Source organism: Emydura macquarii, unplaced genomic scaffold (genome assembly GCF_026122565.2).
Source record: "Emydura macquarii macquarii isolate MOO-44397 ecotype Brisbane River unplaced genomic scaffold, CSIRO-AGI_Emac_v2 contig_1253, whole genome shotgun sequence".
Taxonomy (NCBI): Eukaryota; Metazoa; Chordata; order Testudines; family Chelidae; genus Emydura; species Emydura macquarii.
The window spans coordinates 78029283-78051269 of record NW_027131390.1 but is presented as its reverse complement, the minus strand read 5'-3'; the positions used below and the strand labels follow the sequence as shown (position 1 = coordinate 78051269).

Sequence of the window (21987 nt, the reverse complement as noted above, 5' to 3'; positions counted from 1 at the left end):
AACGTCACTTGAAATCATTAGTAAATGCTAAGTAAGTGAGGAGAATAAGATAAAGCCCATAATGTATTATGGAAGCACTGGTCACAACTCTGTAAGCTAAGGTTGAGTTCCATTTTGCACGTAAAGAATGGATAAACAGCATCTCCTCCCCAAATTAGCACTTGCATGCTGTATTTAAAGAGTATTTTTCTGAGAATTGATTAATTAAATCAAACTTGTGTCCTTTAAGATCCCCAGGACACTGCTTTCTTAGCTCCACTGTCCATTCAGGCAATATTATTGGAGGAACTCAGACAAGTGCGTAGAGGGAGATCTTAAAGCACAGATCTTTAGACTCAGGGAATGGGTTCACCTTGTCCACCACACCTGCTTCCCCCTTCACATAGCACTGATCTCACTAACTAGTAAGTCAATTTCAAATTAAGGTTGAGATTCACCAGTACACTTCAGTTGCTTTGTGCTGCTCTGCTGATGCAAAGCAATTGTAAACCCAACTTAACTGGTTGGTGCATTCTGGCTTCTTTGCGCTGCTTTGGTGTACTGGTAGATGTTCTTCCTTTTTTTTGTTTTTTGCATTGCTTTACAATTTTTAAATGATTTAGGTTTGATACTACACATCTTTAATTCACTGGACATATTGGATGGTATAATACTTTAAGTTTCTTGCATAATGCCCAATGTCCATGACATTTTAGATTACTTTTTAAGAAGTAAATTCCCAGACAAAAAACTAGTTGAAAATAGAATTAAGACAGAGTAAATATCAGTAATTTAAATGTAAAAACATAGTCTTGCTTTGGGCGCAGGGATGTTTTAATTATCCCAAAAGGAAGCATTATAAATTTAGGAAATTCAGAATTAAGGCTACCAAAAAAGCAACCCAAACATAAGGTAGAAAATGTACAGTTAAGGCACCCAAACAACCCCAACTCATTTTTTATTCATTTTGAATCTCTCAAAACTTCAGAGTTACAAATTTCTTCAGTGACAGATCCATTCTTAGGTTTATCTCACAAGTACTATCACAACAAATCTCACATAGGTAAAAAAAAGCCAAAGTCTTGTTGCTTTCCTAGTTTTCACTAAACTATATACTATGATTCACTAATTTCTGTGTGCAATGTTATATTTTAGGTAAAAGAACAATAATGTGTGCATACAGATACCTGCGCTTCTTCTTGTTGCTTTTTCAGCTGTTCAAGTATCTGCTGAAATTCTTCCTCTTTTTGCTTTGCTTCTTCTAGGGTTGCTTGATTCTGTTCTTCATAGGCCATGGCAACGACAGCAAGGATCAAGTTAATTAGATAGAAAGAGCCCAGGAAAATCACCAGAACAAAAAATATCATGTATGTTTTGCCAGCAGCACGTAGAGTCTGGGGGGAAAATGATACAGCTGATTAATCTGAGCATTATAAAAAATATGAAAATTAAAAAGTGGATTTGTATCTATATCAAACACAGTTGTTCATATTGAATATGACTATATTTATTTTATAAACCAAAATGAAAATAAATGCAAAATGTGAGTGTGTGTGTGTGTCTGAGAGAGAGAGAGAGGTGGTGTGATTTAGGGATCCTGTTTTACTTTGGGGAGGAATATAAGATTTTAATAATCATCTCAAAGAGGAGAAGATTCAAAGTAAATAATTAAAAAGACATTTATGTGTGGAATTTTTAAACATTGAAAAATTATTAGCTGTGTCTTCCCCTTTGACTGGCCAGAATACCTAAAAATGGCACTATCATAATATCACATAAAGAACAAATCCTAGCTACTGTAGGAAGAATCACTGTCATATAAAGCCATGGCTGTCAAAAATAGGAGTCAAGGTATTTGAGACTGGATTACCAATTTTTGAATTTATAATAACTATTCACTACTTAAGCACAGTATTACAGTTCTGGAGGTAAAAAATAATGTTATGTCAAATGAAACGTGATATAGCCATGAAAACAGGCTCTGAAAAGCTTCTGTGTAATTATATAGAAAGCATGCCAAACCCTGTAGCAAGTGCTTCAAGAATCTGTATGATCCTGCAAGTTTGGGATTAAAGATCTGTCTCTTTGAAAATCCTATTAGTCTACAATGTTCCCCAATAACATCTTATGATTGGGCTTCTTAATTTTTAATGCATCATTATGTAATAAGAAATGTAAATACCATTCTTTCTGTCAATTGATTTTAAACCATAAACATATCAAAACATAGTTTTCACTATATTCTCACCAGTTGATAAAGGTTTTCCCAATAATCCTGAGTCATCAGTCGAAACAGTGACAAGAATGCCCAGCTGAATGTGTCAAAGCTCGTGTAGCCATAGTTGGGGTTTCTACCAGCTTTTACACATGTATATCCTTCTGGACATTGACTTAAAAAAAGAATTAATTTTAATTAGTTTTTTAACAATGATAAAGAGTAAAAACTATCTTTCAATTGAATGTATAGTACAGACACACTAACTTTCACTAAAGAATGGGAGACTCATTGTGGATTACTAAATTTTACATGTTAGCAAGAAAAAACAATGGGAAAGAGTTTAAGGATACTGCATCACAAATTGTACTATGCACCATACACACACACACTCCCCCTCCCCACCCCCACCTTTCATCTTTCCAGGGCCTGCAGCTTATCTGCTCAGCTTCCAGCTACCACAAACTTTTCCTCTGCAGCCCTGCTCAGTCACCTGCCCCCAACTGCAAGCACAGGAGCTTCACCCAGCTGCTGCATACTCCCCCCAAAAGCTAGGTAGTAACTCTACCAGGACAATAAATATACAGCTTTATTAGGAGTAACTTTTTCCTTTATCCAGGGGTTCTATAAAAGATGCTACTGCTTCGCCAAAGAGGACTACAAGAGGCCCAGTGTATGAGAGTATATTTCATAAAGATAATGAAATCACAGTACTAATAGGTCCCACAATAGATATTTACTTCTGAATTTTGTCAGGAAGAAGAGTTCGACCACCAGATTTCTTGGCAATTTGTGGATCAGTCAAGCGGGAATTCGTGAAATTTTCATATTTCAGAATTGGAAAAAATTTCCGTTTTACCTGTGAATTTTCTTTCTAGAACCCTGCATGTCAGTCTTCACAGTGGGTGGTTCCCCATCTCATAGCCACTGGAGGCAGCGCAAATGTTTGCTATGACCCTGTAGGAAGAACTCTCTAGAATGTTAGCTTCCATGCCTGAAAGATACTATGTAAAATTTTAAATGTGCCATTTAATTCAAATAATTTGCTGAAGAGCCTTGGCATGAAATTTAAAGATTTTTCTAGAGGAATACAGTCTTCCTTTCAAATTATTTAACAAGAGAGCAACAGCCAGAAAAAACTCTGGACAAGTAAGGGTTAGATCAGGGGACATGGAGGGCCCTAGAAAGAAATTTCAAAGATAACACAGAATTTTTACTTCTGTCCCCTCCGTATCAGTATTCACATTTGAATATGGAAAGCAGCAAATTTCTAAGAAAGGAGGATTTAATATAACCATGTAAAAAATTGAAAACTAACTTAAAGATTATTGGGGTATCATGTTCTGCAACATCTTTCTACCAAACACTGCAACTGCAGAGAAGAGGATGTAAAATATACAGTATAAGGGTATCAAGCATATGGCCAGCATGACTTAATCAATCAGTATGCAGAAACTCAGATTTAATTTAAAATCTAAATAGATTTCTACCCATTATGAGTGCAGAAATAACCTTCCAACAGAAAGAGTGTAAACTGATATAATGAATATGCCTGAATCTGCAGAGAGCCAGAAACAATGAGACTGAGGGGGTTAACTCCACTGTCCCCTTTTACTTGGATTGGTGCATCAGCTGTATAGCCCAATGATGATCCTTCACTCTTGACATTAACTCTTCCATTTTTGATTTTCCAACTGAACTTGGATGAAAATAGGTTAATCACAACCTGACTTGTGATGCTCCGAAAGGCTGGCTGGTCCAGATGACCTTAGGTCTAATGTATCATTCCGAGCCAGTAGACCCTGACTTTACTTTTCTTTTAAGACACAGAAGCCTGAGGAATAGAATGAAAGCTTCTGCCCAGACCAAAGCTAGAGCTACCTTTCCTGAGGGTTTCTGCCTTCTTAGCAGTTTACATACACCATGTTTATAAAGAATCCTCTACCAGAAGAGTGACATTGATGAATCACAGCATTAGACAGGTTATACTCCATGGGGCAATCCTGGCTCTTCTGAAGTCAGTATAGAATTTTGTCACGGACTTCAATGGACCCAGGATTTCCACACACATCTCCTTCCTGGACCATATCCCTTGAGTCACATAGGATCCTTGAAGTGTCTCCCTTACATGGACTCTGGTATCTTTGCAAACAACCAGTTTCTCTGGACCCAATCTCAGATAGCTGCTGAATAACAATAAGGATGAATTTGCAAAGAGATGTTAGTACTGGCTCTGGATGAAGATCTTTTATACTGATTTACTCTAGTGGCAGGCTGAAAGTGGCACAAAAATGGGCTGGGTGTCTATTCGTGATACCAACTAGAACAGGAGCAAAGTCAGCAATATTATCTTAGGAGAGGTGTGCTAATGTTTGATAAATCAGAGACGCTACTTCTTCCTGTCCTCCTCTAAAATAAAGATTCTGTCTTCAACAGTGACCAGAACAATCCAAAGATGCGGAAGTTTTGTAAGGGCTCTGATTGGTTCTTCCCTATTCGCTCAAATACCTGTTCCTGAAGGCATATACTAATGGCTGCTAGGCTTTATGTTGCACTGAGCTGTTGAAGGTGACTTAATAAGAAATGTACACTTTCACTTGAATGGAGGAATGACATGGTCTTTATGAATACTTATAGAAGTCTGATAAGGTAGTGCTGTGTATTGAAAAATGCTTCCTGTTGCAACAGAAGCTGTTATCCCTGATGACTCCTCAATCCTATTATCTTCAGCAGATCTCCAAGAGGTGTACCTTTACTTTCTGAAGTCTTGAGAAAATACTGCTGTAGTGATGGATTTCAGAAATTCCATCTGGAATATTAATTCCTTTGTGGATTTATTGAGAGACCAGAAATCTAGAATAGCCATCATTTCTCTTTGTATTACAAAGAATCTTGTGCGCATTCCAAAATATCTGTCTCTCTAGTGAATTGGGTTTATTGTTGTAATATGTTAGGGCTAGATGTTGCAAAGTATTTTTGTTGTTGATAGTGTTGGTTTATCTTAACTTCAGGAAAAGGATAAATTTGTCCCTGGGATATTGAAACAGTTCTACAGAGTATCCTCCTCTGATAATCGCATGTACCTTTTTTTTTTAATTGGTTGACTCCCACTGAGGGCTTTATAAAAAAACAAAACAGAAATTTACCCCCACTTCCATGCTACTAATTCTGGCCTGGCCTCTTCTCAGTGGTGGAAACTTCCAGGTAGCCTGCTGAACCACAGAATCATAGATATGTAGGACTGGAAGGGACCTTGAGAGGTCACCTAGTCCTGTCCCCTGCACAGAGGCAAGACCAAGTATTATCTAAACCATCCCTGACAGGTGTTTGTCCAACCTGTTCTTAAAAACCTCCAGTGACTGATATTTCTTAACCTCCTTAGCTAAATCGTCCCAGTGCTTAATCATTATTACAGTTAGGAAGTTTCTTCTAATGTTTAACTTAAATCTCCCTGCTGCAGTTGAAGTCCGTTACTTCTTGTCCTGTCTTCAGTGGATAAGGAGAACAATTTATCACTCTCCTTTTTATAACAACCTTTAATATACTTGAAGACTGTTAGCCATTTCAGTGGAGACCGTGTCAACGTGCTAGTCGAGAGCTGAATTTCCTTTGAGACTGATCAAATGCAGGGATCTTCATCTTTGTTCTGGCAGCTTTCTGGTGTATGTGAGGATGAGCAATGGGAAAACAAATCTTTAAAAAACTCTATGAAAGCTCTGCTACAAAAGAAACCCCAGAGGCTGCCATGTGTGCAGTTTGGAGGCTGAGAATTCTGCAGAGCTTTTCTTAAGCCCAAGCTCAGAGATAAAATCTGATCTGCCTCTAAGCTGCTGTGGAGATGGGGAATGCCCACTACAAACACTGTCTGATAAGGAAGGGATGGAGACATAAATATTCTAAAGTCATTCACAGTGCAACTGCTGCCAACTGAAACTGAATTTTCCAGTCAAATACAGGTATCTAGAAAGCAAACTGATATTACAAAATATTTTTATTCTTAAATTTTTTACCTACTTAGTTCAGATGTTTTTTAATATGAAAGAATATAGGTTGATTGACAGTGCAGCTATCTAACTAAATGAATTATTTAGGTTGTGTTGCCGAAATGTTACATCTTTTTTATACAAAACCATAGTATAACTTTCAACATTTCTTACCCTGCATCGGAGTTATTACCACAAAGCAGAGCATCCTTTTGTCCTTCTAAACTATAAAAATGATCTATTAAGAAAAAAAGAATTTTAAAATGTTATATTATTGAACTAAAATGAATGATGCATCTAGTTTACTGATAAACATCAGCAGCTGCAAAACCCATTTTGCTAATAAGAAAACTGACTCATTAAATTTAATGATTTAAACATAAGAGGTTAGGCGAACTTTCAAGATAAGAATTTAAACTAGTGCACTTTAATCAGGCACAAGAAAATAAGACAAATGTTTCTACAACTGTAAATGTAGCTTATTGTTAATATTATATTTAATATTAATTTCTCATTAATTCTGAACTACCAAGAGGCATGCATGATAGAATGGTACACAAACATACTCACATATAAAACATACTTGTGTGTTGACTGATTCTAGTACACTACCTTTCATAAAATCTTCATACACATGTATAGTCAGTCTTTGCTTAGAAGTTAGACAACACAAAGGCCTTTTCCTTAAAAGAAATGTCTCTGCAAATGAATATAGTCACTAGCAGTGCAAGAGAGTTACTTCAAAGGGGCTTACTGGATAGTCCAAAGTGGGCATATATCAAAGAGTCAGTGCAGTTAAGTTACCATATATTGTGAAAAACATAAAAGTTTCATTTAGAAGAAATCTGATTTTAAAGAAAGAATGGTTACTTATCTCGTAACTGTTGTTCTTCAAGATGTGTTGCTCATGTCCATTCTGAATTAGGTATTTGTGCGCCACATGCACTGGTGCCGGAAATTTTTCCCCTAGTGTTATCCGTAGGGCCAGCTCTAGTGCCCTCTGCAGCAGCACGTGTATGTGCCCATATATAGGGCACTGCCGGCCCTCCTCCCTCTCAGTTCCTTCTAGCCAGAACTCCAACTGAGGGGAAGGGAGGGTGGGCTGTGGAATGGACATGAGCAACACATCACAAAGAACAAGTTACTAGGTAAGAAACTGTTCTTTCTTTGAGTGCTTGCTCATGTCCATTCTGAATTAGGTGACTCACCAGCATTGCCCTCTGGAGGCAGGCAGGAGTTCATGGACCTGATGATTGCAGCACTGCTCTGCCAAACCCAGCATTGTCCTGAGCTTGTTGCATGATAGCATAGTGAGATGCAAAGTTATGTACCGAAGACCATGTAGCGGTTCTACAGATGTCCTGTATGGGTACCTGCACCAGTAAGGATGCTGAAGACGCCTGAGCCCTTGTGGAGTGGGTTGACAGAATGCTGGGAGCATGATCCCTGCTTGCTTGTAGCAGGCTGGAATGCAGGCCGTAATCCAGGATGAGATTCGCTGGGGTAACACCAAACATCCCTTCAGTGAGAGCAATGAAGAGCTGTATAGAGTGGCAAAAAGGCCTGGTTCTGTTGGTGTAGAAGGTTAGAGTCCTCCTTACGTTGAGAGACTGGAGATGCCTCTCCTCATTGGAGCTGTGTGGCTTTGGACAGAATAATGACAGAAAAATGTCCTGGTTAATATGAAAGTGAGACACCATCTTTGGCAGGAACACAGGGTGAGGATAAAGCTGGACCTTGTCCTTGAAATAGACTGTGTATGGAGACTCTGAAGTCAGGGCTTTAATCTCTGAGACTCTCTGTGCAGAGGTGACCACCACCAGAAATGCTACCTTCCAGAACAGGTGTGTAAAGGGAGCAGGAAGCCAGCAGTTCAAACAGCAATGCAGTGAGTTGGGAAAGGACGAGGTTCAGGTCCCATTGGGAAACTGGATCCCACAGCGGAGGAAAAAGCCTCTCTAGACCCTTGAGGAATCTGGCTGCCATTTCATGGGGAAAAAACCATTCTGTCCTGAATTAGAGGATGAAAAGCCAATATCGCTGCTAGGCGTACCTTAACAGATGAGAAGGCTAACCCTTCTTGTTTCAGGTGTAGCAGGTAGTCCAAAATTACCTGTATAGGCAATTTCATCGGCGATATGTTTTGGCGAGCTGCCCAGCAGGTGAAGCGCTTCCACTTAGCTAGATAGAATGCCCTGGTGGAAGGTTTCCTGTTTTCCAATAGGATCCTCTGAACTTGAGCCAAGTAGTCACACTCCTCCCTGCTCAATCTTGGAGCACCCACGCCGTCAGGTGGAGAGAGGCCAGGTCCAGATGGAGCAGCCAACCTTGGTCTTGAGATAGGGGATCTGGCTGCAGCAGGAGTGACCAAGGACGGGCCACTGACATCTCCAACAGAATCCCAAACCAATGCTGCCAAGGCCATGCTGGGGCTTCTAGGATAACCCATGCCCTGTCCCTCCTGATTTTCACGAGGACTCTGTGAATTAGAGGTATTGGGGGAAAAGCCAGTACATGCCATGGTTTCGTCCATTATAACAGAGAGGAATGGGTGAGGGGGAACAGTGAGTATTCTGTCCAGAATGCCTGATGGTGAGAATACCGTTGCCAGCCACATCTGCAGCGGTCTGAGGTGCAGCCTGGCATAGTGTACCACTAAGTACAGGCTGCCATGTAGCCCCAGAGGCTGAGGAATACCTTTGCTGTGGTGATGTGGTGGGCCACTAGATGGGCTATTAGCTCCGATATTACCAGGAACCTGGCCTTGGGCAGGAGAACTCTGGCTTGTGTAGAGTCTATGACTGCTCCAATGAACTCTATTCTTTGAATTGGTGTAAGTGATGACCTCTGTTCATTTATTAGCAGGCTCAGCGATTGGCAGGTGTCCCTTACGACCTTGATGCAGCTTTGGACTTGTGCTCGACTGACCCCGGATGAGCAGTCATCCAGACAGGGAAAGACTTGTACAGCTCTGCGTCTGAGGTGGGCGACCACCACCACCATGCACTTGGTGAATACTCACGGTGCAGTCAATTGGCCGAATGGGAAGACTGCGAATTGGTAGTGTTGCATGCCCACTAAGAATTGGAGAAATCTTCTGTGGCCTGGGAAGATAGAGATGTGAAAGTAGGCGTCTTTCAGACCGACGGTAGCATACCAGTCACCTTGATCCAGAGAAGGGATGATGGCTGCCAGGGAGACCATGCAAAACTTCAACTTTTTGAGAAATTTGTTGAGGGCATGCAGAGCCAAGATAGGCCTTAGTACCCCTTCTGCCTTTGGGATCAGAAAGTATCAGGAGTAGAAACCTTTTCCCCTTAGTTCTTGAGAGACTTCTTCCACTGCCCCCACTTGTAAGAAGGCTTGTACCTCTCGTATGAGGAATTGCTCATGACAGGGGTCCCTGAAGAGGGACAAGGAGGGAGAGTAGGAAGGCGGGAGCTAAATGAATTGAAGGATGTAGTCTGTAGCCACCGTACTTAGTACCCAGCAGTCTGACATTATGGCAGCCCAGGCTGGCAGGAAAGAGGCAAGGCAGGAGCAGAACAAGCGGGTAACTGGATCTCTGATAGTGTCTGGTAGGTTGCTCCTGGAGTTTGTTTTCCCCTCGAGGGGTGACTGCTCGGTCCTGGCCATGGGGCAGAGGCTGGTGAATGGCCTTGGCAGTGCTTATAGCCTCAATTTCTTTTCATATAGGGCTCCCCTCGGAAGTGCCCTCTGGACCACTGTTGAAAAGTGGTCTAGTGTGCCTTCTCGATGAGGATGGGATGTAAAGACCCAAAGAGCATACTGTGGCCCTTGAGTCCTTCAACCCATGTAGCCTGGAGTCTGTCTGGTCTGTGAACAGAGCTGAGCCATCAAAAGGGAGGTCCAGATGGACTGCTGGACTTCCGCTGAAAGACCAGATTATTGGAGCCAAGACACTCTTCTCATTGACACCACAGAAGCCACTGCCCGTGCTGCGGAATCAGCTGTGTCCTAAGTCACTCGAAGAGAGGCTCTGGTCACCATCTTTTTCTCCTCCAGGATCGCCTCAAAGTCTTATTTGGAGGTCTGCAGGAGGGATTCAGTAAATTTGTCCAGCAGCTGACAGATGTTAAAATGGTACCGTCCCAACAGCGTTTATTGGTTGGATACTATCAGTTGTAGGCTTGCTGTCGAATAAACCTTGCGACCGAATAAATCCAATTTCTTGGTCTCCTTGTTCTTTGGAGTCGAGCTCATCTGGCCTTATCTTGTCACACTCATTAGCGGCTGCGACCACCAGATATCCCAGGGAGGGGTGAGTGTGCCAGTATTCAAACCCTTTAGCAGGCACATATTTCTTTTCTGCCCATTGAGATGTGGGGGGCAGAGAGGCAGGGGTCTGCCATAGGGCCTTGGCCAGTTTCACTACTCCCTCATGCACCAGGCGGGGCCACCCTGGATGGGGCTGCGGACGCTAGGATGCCCAAGAGTTCATCCATCCTTGAGTGAGCTCTTCTATCTTGAGGCTCAAATTGGCTGCCGAGCATTTCAACAGTTTTCGATGTGCCCTGTAGTCATCAAGCAGGGCAGCCTGGAAGGGGCCCACTACAGCCTCATCTGGTCAGGAGGAAGAGGAGGCTGGTAATTGTGGGGATGGGGGGCCAGTTCTTCCTGCTTGGTCGGGGTGATCCCTGAAAGGGTGACCAAGAGTACCCCTTTCTGGTCCGAGTCCACCTCTAAATTCAGTGCTGTGACTGGGTCCCCTTGAAGACTGTGGCACTGAGGCTCCCACAGATGAATGGGGCTGCGGCACTGAGATTTGTGGGAATCCCCACGGATTCCAAAATTGCCAGGGGCTGGGCGCCACTGACCCTGAGGACAAACTCCCATCTGTGGCAGCTTGGGAAAGCCAGTGGGTTGGCTGAGAGCCTGCCCCTTTGGGATGATGATGACCTTGCCTTTTGTGTCCAAGGAAGAGCTCCCAGGCGACCATGGGGGCGCTGATGCCACAAGTTGATTCTGCAATGTTTTGTGAATGCTGGTGCCCAGGCGTCAGTTATTGGTGCCAGGAGCCTGAGCGCTGGGTGTCCCTTGACCGTGTCTTGTCCTTAGGCTTTTTGTTAGGACTTGGGGAATAGTGCTGGAGCTCCGGAGATCTGCCACAAGAGTCTGTTGAGCGGTGCCGGGGACTTGGGAGCAACATCGTTCCGGGGATTGGTGCCACCTCTCTGGAGATCGGTGCTTGTCATCCGGTGACCGGAGGCATGATCCCAGCGTCTCTTGGTGTCATTCCAGGGATCGGTACCGAGAATCCGGTGACTGCTGAGGGACTGAATGGTATCTTACTGATGGGGAATGCTGTGGGGGTATCAGCGTTGGCTTTCTCCTAGACCGATCTCCCAAAGGGGTGTCCGTTCCTTGATGCATTGGCCTCGCTTCCTTTGGTGTATGCAGCACCAACATTGCCAAGAGATCTTTCATTAGCTGGAGTGCCTCAGGCGTGGTGGGCCCCACCAGGCAGTGAGGGCCTTTGCCACTCCCTGGAGTCAGTGGCGGCATGGGCACTAGGCTCGACACTCGCATGGGTGAAGATCCCCTCAGGGTCGGCGGGGGGCCCGACTCAAGTTTCCTCGAGGTCCCTGCACTTTTCTTAACTGACTATGGCACCGGCTATCATTGTCTTTCGGCATGCAACTTCTTTGATAATTTCTTTGGCACCAGGAATGTTGAGCAGCGCTGGGAGGAGGCCAACATCAGGGGAGTGAGTGCTCCTCATCGAGGCCGCAATACTCAGTACCGAGTCTGACCTCAGCTCCGATGCCGGTCTAGAAAGGCCTTAAGTCTAATGTCCAAATCCTTCTTGGTCCATGGGCGAAAGCTCTTACATATCTTACACTTTTCTCACACATGAGCTTCCCCCAAGCACTTTAAATAGCTCTGGTGCAGGTCACTCAGCGGCATAGGCTTCTTGCAAGAAGCACAGGGTTTGAATCCCAGGGACCGGGGCATGCCCCAACCCTACTAACTATCAAATACTAACAAACAACTATGTACACTAGAACAAAATAGTAAGACTACTAGGATTACTAATGCTTGCGAGAGCGAAAGAGTATTCCAGCACCATCACAGGTGGTAAGAAGGAACTAAGAGGGACTGGAAGCAGCAGCACCCTATATATGGGCACATACAGGTGCTGCTGCAGAGGGCGCTAGAGCCAGCCTATGGATACCACTAGGGGAAAATTTTCCAGCACCAGGGCATGTGGTGCACAGACACCTAATTCAGAATGGACATGAGCAAGCACTCAAAGAACAGATTTTCTGGGAGTCTGAGCTTTATTTCTAGGGATACTGGTATATCCGTTACTTCTGCTTAAACATACATAAAGTCAAAGTCCTCTGTGACATCAGAATTCACTGTTCTTAAAAGGATTATGTTGTTACAATCATGCTTCCTTTAAGGATGAGCAACAGGGCAACAGATGATCTCTTAAAAAGAAGCCATTTTCATACAAAACTTCCCTAAGATAAAATGTATTTAAAAAAAAACAAATTTTGACATACATAACATCCACCACTAAAACCTTTATAGTTTTGCCTTTGCTTAATTAACTTCGTCATTGTATTTGCGGTATTTCCCATACATAGTAATATATATGTTTGATTGGCAATGTTCAGTGCCTGCAAATAACAACTGTAAAGATTTCTTATGATGACCACTGCACAGTAAGCAAAATTCTTTCCATATAGATTTAAAAAAAAAAAAAAAAAAAAAAACTTTTCCTATGTGGCAGTATGGGGTCTCTGACAAATATAGGAAAGTTTTTTGTTACTAATTACTATTATTAGTGCTTCCCTTTAAAAAAAACAAAACAAAACTTCCAGTTCTGGCCAAGCTCACTTTTAGGTAATCTTGGATTAAAAAAGGAAGTAGTCCCATAGCTGGTATTTCATATACTCTAAAAGCTTTGTTTTCAAAGAAGAAATATTTTCCTGCTATTTAAAATGTTCAAAAATGGACAATGGTATTTCCTCTTTCTGAAGTTGTCTTGGATCCCTAAAAATCTGCAATTTTAAATAGCTTCAAATTGTAATTTATGGATGCCCAAATCCTATTACAGTCCATGAACAGTGCTCCCCATCAAGTGATAGAAAAATGGTAAACCATTACTTCAGTAAAATATTTAGAGACATCCTAACCCCAAAGTTCAGATCTAGGGCCAGATCCTAACTTTCACAAAGTTTGGAGGCATCTGGATCCAGGGGTTTAGTTTTGGCTCATCTTTAACAGCAGAGAATGGTCTGGTCACACCTTTCACTAAGTAAGAAGCTGCATAGTTGCTTGGATCAGCCACTAGAGCAGTGGTTCTTAACCTTTCCAAACTACTGTACCCCTGAAGCCTGAGTCCCACCCCCACGGGGCTGAGGCATGTAACTTAGTTTCATGGCGCCCCTGTGGCTCCAGGCAATTGCCTTTCTTGCCACCCCCAATACCAGCTCTGCACTTGCGACCCCTCTAAAACCCCAGGTTAAGAAACACTGCACTAGAGGTTACTGTGATCATCATCAAATGCAGTAGGCTATGGATTATATTGACACAAAGTACACACAGGTAGGTTTCGGAAAGATTTGTGGCTGAACACAAATACATAAAAGATTGAATTCAAGCTATAGCAATTCTATAACGATGGAGTACAAATACAATAAGATGGGAACCTCATGCTGCCTTAGACCTGAGACTCTGCAATGACTGCCAGAAAAGTTAGTGGTTTATAGTATAGAATATAATTGACCCACTGGGCATTTTAATGTGTTCTTTCAAAGAAAAAAAATTAGATTACTTCTTAAATGAAAATAAAACAGAAAATCTGGGTATTTCCTTTAAAGAGGGATTTAACCATGTCGATCTTCTCCCTCACTAACATATAATATACATGTCCATTATTCAACTCTGTCCCCATAGTTTATAAACAGACTACACAACCAATCAAATTTAATTTTGAAGCCCCTTTCTACATAAATAACAGTTACAGAAATAGATTACCCAAAAAGATGTAAATAAAACTGCACAATTTCTATTTTTTAATAATTAAGATGTACTTAAAAAAAATCTGGAAAAGAACAATTCTATAAGAGGCAGTAGCACAGAACTTTTAAACTTCTTTGCGAGAGGGGTAGGACTATGACTCACTCAAAACTCGATGTACAGTAATATACCATATTACTTGACCAGGAGGAATACATGAGCAATATCTACAGTCCAATTTATACTTTATTAAAAGGGAGAATAGATACAAGTAGAGGCTACCTGCCCCTGCAGTTCAATAATCGCAGTGCACTTTGCTGAGGGGGGGCCTGTTGTCTGGCTTGCTGGGGAAAGAGGGATAGTGCTTTGTGGGCAGGGGGATGAGAGGCTCAGAAGCTGCTGCAAAAGTAGAGTGCGCCAGCGTGGTGATGCTGACTCATATCAGACCAGAAGAGTTGGGGAGTGGATAAAGGGTAAGCCTGGCGGGAGAAGTCCTTTTTCCTTGGACCAGGAGCAGCAGCACCCACCCTGTCTCCCCTTGGAAGTGGCAAAATACCAGGTTTGGTCATGACCTGCTGTGGGCATCGTGCTGGCTGCTCCTTTCTAGGAGGTGCTGGGAAGGAATTTCTCTCTCACCACCAGATTAGCCAAGATAGAATGAGGGTTTTTTCACCTTCCCCACAGTGGGTTCTGGGAGGGCTTTGTTATGGGTGAGTAGGGAAGGGTATTAGGCTATGACGTCACAACTCATTATGTAAGTGTATGGCGGATGTCCAGTACTCCATAGGGAAGGGATACAGTGACCAGATAAATGGTTTGATAAAGGAGTTGTGTGTTAAAGGAGTGGAAGGGGAGCAGTTCAGGGCTCTTATGTCTGGCATGGGAGACAGCCAACCTCCCTTCCTTATAGCCCACCTTAACCCTCATTCAGGGGGGAGGGGGAATGAAAGGTCTCAGCAATGGACTGGCTCGGGCACCTGGATGAAAAAGGAGGGGGGCTGGCAGAAGCCCCTGGGTAGATATTGAAATTATCATGGACTTACCTGTACTGTACACTTTTACCTGCTGGGTAGTCCCAGACATATAATAATAAAGTTGTGGCCTGATTAAAACCATATCAAGTCTCTCCTGTCTTACTTTGAGTATAGCTGAACAATATTTACTATTAAAAGGTATTCTTCAGCCACAAACATTTTAATAAGTTATTGCAGTAATTCTTACTTTTGTTTTCAGTGTATGCCTTCCAGTCAAACACTGTACCATTAATGAAGAATGGAGCAAAGCGATCTTCAGAATAAGATAAATTTCCTAAGGGCCACAGCAAACATTTATTCCTCAAGTTGCCCATGAACAACTGCAGCCCTATTAGTGCAAATACACTCAGACAAAACACAGTCAGGATCATTACATCTGAGAGCTTCTTCACAGACTGAATCAGGGCTCCCACAATAGTCTTCAACCCTGCAAACAGAAAGGAATTTTTACTGTGACATTAAACATTTATTTTAGACGAATGAATATGAATCGTTCCAACACAATTAAAGATTTCATACATTGTGCTACATAAATGGTTGTAATGTTTTTCAAATTAAAAAGTTACACAATATGTCTCATAACTGATGAAAAATGATTAGCTGAATATTGGTAAATTTGAAAGTCTGAATGGAAATTAGTGACACGTATTTCAAAGCACTTTTTTTTTTTTTTAAACAGAAAACAAGTGTCTGGTGTTCGTGCTTTACATGAATTTCATGTAAAGAAAAATCTTTCTGATTTTAAATTTTTTGTTGATGCCTGTTACTGCAAATCTTTGCTAGTATTTTTGCAATGACACAATACTTTATATTTTAAAAAGTAAATATCTTATTATGTTGTAAATTTTAGCTATTGTATTATCGTGTATCCTATCAAATTGGAGATGGTTTGGTAAAGAACGGCATCTTAAGATAATAAATATCTCAAGCAATGCCCATGCTAGTCTTTATCATCTTATTCCTTTAGCTTTATTACTGATGCAACTTTTTAAAAAATTGAGTGAAAGTTTCAATCCCAAGTGTGCAATAAATGGTAAAATCCATATTAGTAAGGAAAACTAAAAAATTTATTTGGATTCTAATGGAAATTGCACATGCTGCATACTGCAATTTTCTCAAGCAACAATTTGTTAAAGGCTGATTTCTAAAAGAAAATGTTAGAATGGCAAGGAACCATATTTAAGTCAAATTTAACATCTGGATTCCTTTTTTATAGATGTATAAAAATACAAATGCCTGGCAAGCAACAATCCTTATGTTTAAAAAAATGAGACTTCACAAGGAGAGTTACTCAATAATAGTAATTTTCAAAAGGACTGTCGTTACTGCTAGTGGATCAAATCCAATAGAAAAAGATAATAAAACCCTTAAAGTTAGCCTAAGTGTTTAACCTAGCTCTCACCTGGAATGACGGATATTGTTTTCAATGCTCGTAGAACTCTGAATGTTCTCAGTGCTGAGACATTGCCCAGGTCCACAAACTCTGTCAGATATCTGTAAAGAGGAGTTCACACACACACACGCACACATATAATGATAGCATACACAAAATTAAACAGTTGTAGATACCAGGGGCCTAACACCTTACACCAGTTATTTCTTACCTGGGATTACAGAATAGTTTTCAAAACTCTCAATACTCAAAAGTTCGAAGAGCTGAAACACTGCCTAGGTTTACAAATTATGTTACATAACTGTATGATTAAATCAAAATTACTCAGAATTTAGACAGTGCCTGTGCTGCTTACCTGGCTCTTTTATTCAGACTTTTTTGGTGATTTAAAAACCAATGAATTAAATGTATATAGTCTCCTCTCACTGGAGTTTGCCCTACATTAACAAGCTCTAATGACTACCAGTTAAATTTAAATTTCAAATGAAGCAGACAACCCTGATTTTATTTTTGAAATCCTAATTAAGGTAGACTAGGTTGGCTACATTATGAAGTGAAGGAAGAAGGATGACTTCTACTTAACATTGGTGGGTGAACACCATTTTTGCTATACATTACATAAGTGTGTAAGAGACATAAGAGTCGGGTACAATTCACTCTAAATACAGCAAAAACATATTTTTAAAAAGTTCACTGATATTCAGTCAATTTTTAAATTGTTACAATACTTACACAAATATAAGAACAGTAAAATCAAGCCAATTCCAGGGGTCTCGTAGAAAAGTAAAATCATCTATGCAGAAGCCTCTTGCAAGAATTTTTATAAGGGATTCAAATGTATAAATTCCAGTAAAAGTGTACCTGAGAAAAAACATCCAAGCAAGAGTTAATGGCCCTAATTTTTTGAATCAGTAATGTGTCAGTATGATCACAAGGAGAGTCACGCGAAAATATTAATTTTTAAATGCACTGCCTTTACTGCTACTGGATCAAATTTAACAGAAAGTTCATAAAACCTTCATTACAAGATTCCAGTGCTTTCTGACATCACTTTTTTGTTTCTCTCACCTGTAATTTTTTGAGAGAGTAAATTTAGAGCTCCTAAAAGGTCTGGGTACAGAAAATCTGTTTACCTAAAAAAAATTACACCATGGGCACCTGTAATACAAGTCTGCATGCATCACTCTGTCAATGAGACACAACCCTTGCTGCAATTATTTGATGGCTGGCCAGAAGATACTGTCAGATACCCTGACTAAACTCCTGTGTCTGCACTGCATGAATTGGCAGGGGCTTGAAGCAATATAGAGGCAGCAAGCACACTCAGCACTTAATGAAGAGGGAGCAGCTTTACCGCTCTTCAGTGATCTCTGTAGCCAAAGAAGGAATAGCACTGATAGATTAGAAAGGTAGTTCCAGCCAAGAAAAGTTGCTCACACAATCCAGGAGGATAAAAAAAAATTATTATATCTCCCAAAAAGTTACATCTATATTATATATGACATGATAGCAAGTTTTCTCAACAGGAGTTGGAGGCATTATGCACAAATGGCAAATCCTCAAGTGAGAGTTCAGCAGGTTGTCTCAAAAAACCCTCCATCTTCCTACAGCAACATACCTTGTGTATGACCAAATATATTACAGAAAAACTATTTTTGATTATACTATTTGTCATATATATCTGTCTGTAAATCCAACTTCCTTAGTTAGCATAAGTCCAACTGGACAGGGCTCAGATGGTGAGAAAAAACAATATACATTTTAAAAATCTCTAAAAATGACCTAGAATAGCTTTTATTAAAAAAATAATAAATAATAGAAACCACCTCAAGTCCATTTTCTTGAATGGGCCTTAGATCTCAGAGATGGGCCTTCCAGAATGCTCTGAAATAGAAGAAACCTGGGCTATTTCTAACAGGGCTGGGGTGGAAGTAGGTTTCAGAACTGATGGCTCCTGAAAGCTCTCTGTGAGCAGCTCCCTCTTTTTATACTGAGAGTCTCCACTTCCCTTATTGTCCACAGAGAGAGAGAGAGGCAGTTTTTGAAAACAGGCTGAGCCAAAGCTGCTTAAGGCTTATATAAAAAACACCACCTTCAATTCCATCCTGAAACAAACAGGCAGCCAAATCAGGAAGCTCCAAAGTCATGTGCTCTTTGAGATACATGACTCAATAAACAAACTGCTACATTCTGCACTTATTTCACAATCTGAATTGTCTTGAGCTGTAGATCACCATGGAGTGAATAGAAGTAATTCAGCATTGAGAGACAAGGGGTAGATTATATTTGCAAGGGTCACATTCAATAAAAGCTATCACAATTTCTTGTCTGGATGAAGTTGAAGAAAGGTCTCCCAAGACACTGCTTGATATATGATTGTCTATGGCTGGCCATAAATAATATCCTCAAATTGTTTACATTAATGATGACCAAACACAAGAAAAGCCTGGAAAATATGGTCCTCACCATAACTTCTGGCAGCTTCCCTCAACCTAACAGCCTCACCTCTGTCTTACATGGAGTGAGCTTCAATCAGCTAGCTCTCATCCATGTCTCAATCTCACGTATACACTGGGTAAGACATTTGACAACAGCAGTTGGTTGAATTGGATACAGATCTAGGGCCCGATCCAAAGCCTACTGAAATCAATGAGATTATGAATAAGTGCCCAACTCCAACCTCTGGAAACAATCAGGAAAGGAAGGAATGAAGCCACCCAAAAAACAGATCCATCCACTCCCATTACTGTCTGAAGGCAGTCAATAACACCTCATGATCAACTATGTCAAAGGCAGCTGACAGAGCAAACAAAATCATATGAACATTTGGGACCAGATTCTCTTCTAGGATCCATTCAGCATGGGGGTGGAAGAGTCAGGAACTAATTATAGCTCCTTGATGCTCTGTGCTGATCTTCATTGAGTTGAGACTGTATTCCAAGTGGGAATAGATGAAGTGCACCACAACTTGGGTCTTATTTCTAAACTGTGTACTACAAGTGGGCTAGCACGGGGGAAAGTGGTGTGTGTGTGTCAGTGTGTGTGTGTGTGTCAGAAAATGGTCCTGAGAGGAGTTGCCCTTTCATGGAAGAGTCTTGAAGGAATATTTTATTTTCCCTTTGTGGCACACTGTTAAGGGGTCAGGAATTAGATGCACTGGCAAGACCCCCTCAGGAAAATGTTTTAAGATATGTACTTACCATTTGCTTGAATTCAAATCAGTGACCTGCTTTTAATTTTTATATTTAAAGAAAAGGTAGGTAGTTCATGATAGCCAAGAAAAGCATCTTATGATGAACAGCAGAAGTATTTTTTCTTCTGAATAGCTATCTTCCTTCTAAGTAAAAGGTAAAATACAGCACCAAAGAGAGGAACACCTCAGTAGATAAGTGGTTTATGCCAACAAAGAACGAACCATAAAAGAGAACTTTGTGTAGCTAAAATTATAGCAGTGTCATAGCCATGCTTCCACCAGAGTCTGCTGTGCATAATATGTGGTGATTTTAGCTAAAGCAAAGATCTAATTTTAGAAATAGTAATAATAAAAAGAATAATGAGGTTTACCTCTCGATATATCGTGTTATATTTTCAAAGCACTGCACAAACATAAACTAGTTAATTCTCAACATTTCTGTGAAACAAAGATATATTTAATGACATCGTGTTTTACTTACTCTACATTCTTTGTCCAGTCTTGAGGCTCACTCATAGTCATAAATACACAGTTAGTCAGAATGGTGCACATAATAAGTATGCTGAATAATGTAGATTTTAGTCAAGGAACATATGATGGCAAGTTATTTCAAGAAACTATATCACATGAAATGTAAGCAGTTTCCCAGAATATGGACTGTTAATAATGTATATGATACAAAAAATTAAAGAATTTCATAAACTGTCAATTAAAGTTATAAGAAAAATGTTAAAACAGTGGCTGCTACTGCTAATTCTGTACTCTAGGCGTATATAGTATCTCTTTCTTCCACTGAATTTATTCAGTGTTCAAAGTGATTAATTTAACTCCCATTTACTATGAGACAAGGAATTAAGAGCAGAAACATATTTAAATATTAAAACAACCCAATGTTACTAGATATTAAAAACAGACCAGTTTTAAACAAACAACATGAAAAGGATATGAATGAACCAAAATCTTAATAGCTATTTTTCTTAAAGGATGGAAAGGAGATAAAATGTACAAGGCAGGTGTGGCACTGAATCGGAAGATTGCCTTCCCTTTATTCAATACTATAAAAGTCTGGAAAAAGGAACACAAAATGAAAAACAAATATTTAGAATAAACATTTTCAATCCCAATTAAGCAGTTTTCACTGTTAGTTATGTTTATATTGGCCTTACTCACATTATTTGTCCCATTTATATTTCATGGCTTAATGGAAACACTCACACAAGCAAGCATTAGGGCATACATTTCCACAGGAATAATGAAAAAAAGACACATTCATGGTCTCACTCTCTTTTAAAAGAAATCTTTATTTCTGCATTTACTTGATATATGATTGGACAATCAAAACCAGGGGCAAAGTATTAGACAGACATATTTTCTCTCTCTCTCTCTCTCTCTCAGTAATATAATTAACTAAAATCAATGTAATCAACAGTGGCATTACTTTAACATCTCTCTTTCAAGGTGAAAAATGAACCCAATGATATTAGTGATACACACAGTCCAATCTCAATGTCCAAAAGAAGAATGTTGGCTCTCAAATAATACCATTTTGGACACCTGAATGGTCATTTGCACAAGTCAACCTCTTTCTGAAATTAGGTTAATCTTACTTAATCTTTGCAGCACTTTAGAATTGTGTAGAAGAAAGATCCTGGTGTTTTATGGATTTATTGTCTTCTCAGAGGCACAATGGAACTACCATTACTACTGTTCATATAAATAGTTTTGAACTGATATACACTTGGGAGGCTGAGTCAAACAGAATCATAGACAAACTTGGTTTATTTTGAGACTATTTTCCTTGTTCATATGGCTAGAATTCTGCCTACTACTATTGTCAGATTGAGAAACTGATTTTTTTTTGGCTCCTGTTATTTTCTTTAAAATTGGAGTTATATTTTTTCCCTTTGATCCTTTATGTTAACTTTTGATCCAATAAGACTATTAAACTCCATTATTGAATTGGTAGGAAGTCATTCTTTTTCCTCTCACTATTTCATGTTGTTTCTATCTTTTTACTTGTAGACTCCCTCCTACACAGATGGTGTGTTGATTTAATTATTTAGCTATAACCTGTTCCTAAATTATAAACTCCCTCCACTACTCCTTAATGGGCTAATATTTTACTCCATCAATTTCTTCCTGATTATGTATTTAAAGCATCATTTTATTATTTTGTGTTCATTTGTGCACAGCCACCA

The 21987-nt window shown here is 40.2% G+C and overlaps 1 protein-coding gene and 1 long non-coding RNA gene across 2 annotated transcripts in view; one reads left to right on the top strand and one right to left on the bottom strand.

The window, feature by feature from the left end:
• LOC137153688 (uncharacterized) overlaps positions 1-9220 on the top strand; it is a 166581-nt gene extending 157361 nt beyond the window's left edge. The window contains exon 5 of the long non-coding RNA XR_010919874.1: positions 9040-9220. This is a non-coding gene — a long non-coding RNA (uncharacterized lncRNA). The remainder of the gene's footprint in view (positions 1-9039) is intronic.
• LOC137153687 (sodium channel protein type 2 subunit alpha-like) overlaps positions 1-21987 on the bottom strand; it is a 186679-nt gene that overhangs the window by 107026 nt on the left and 57666 nt on the right. Inside the window, exons 4-11 of the mRNA XM_067549309.1 lie at positions 20736-20854; positions 20271-20360; positions 17329-17457; positions 16606-16697; positions 15391-15630; positions 6352-6415; positions 2228-2369; positions 1161-1373 (exon numbers count right to left, since the gene is read on the bottom strand). Coding sequence (XP_067405410.1) covers positions 1161-1373; positions 2228-2369; positions 6352-6415; positions 15391-15630; positions 16606-16697; positions 17329-17457; positions 20271-20360; positions 20736-20854 — 1089 coding nt within the window. The remainder of the gene's footprint in view (positions 1-1160; positions 1374-2227; positions 2370-6351; positions 6416-15390; positions 15631-16605; positions 16698-17328; positions 17458-20270; positions 20361-20735; positions 20855-21987) is intronic.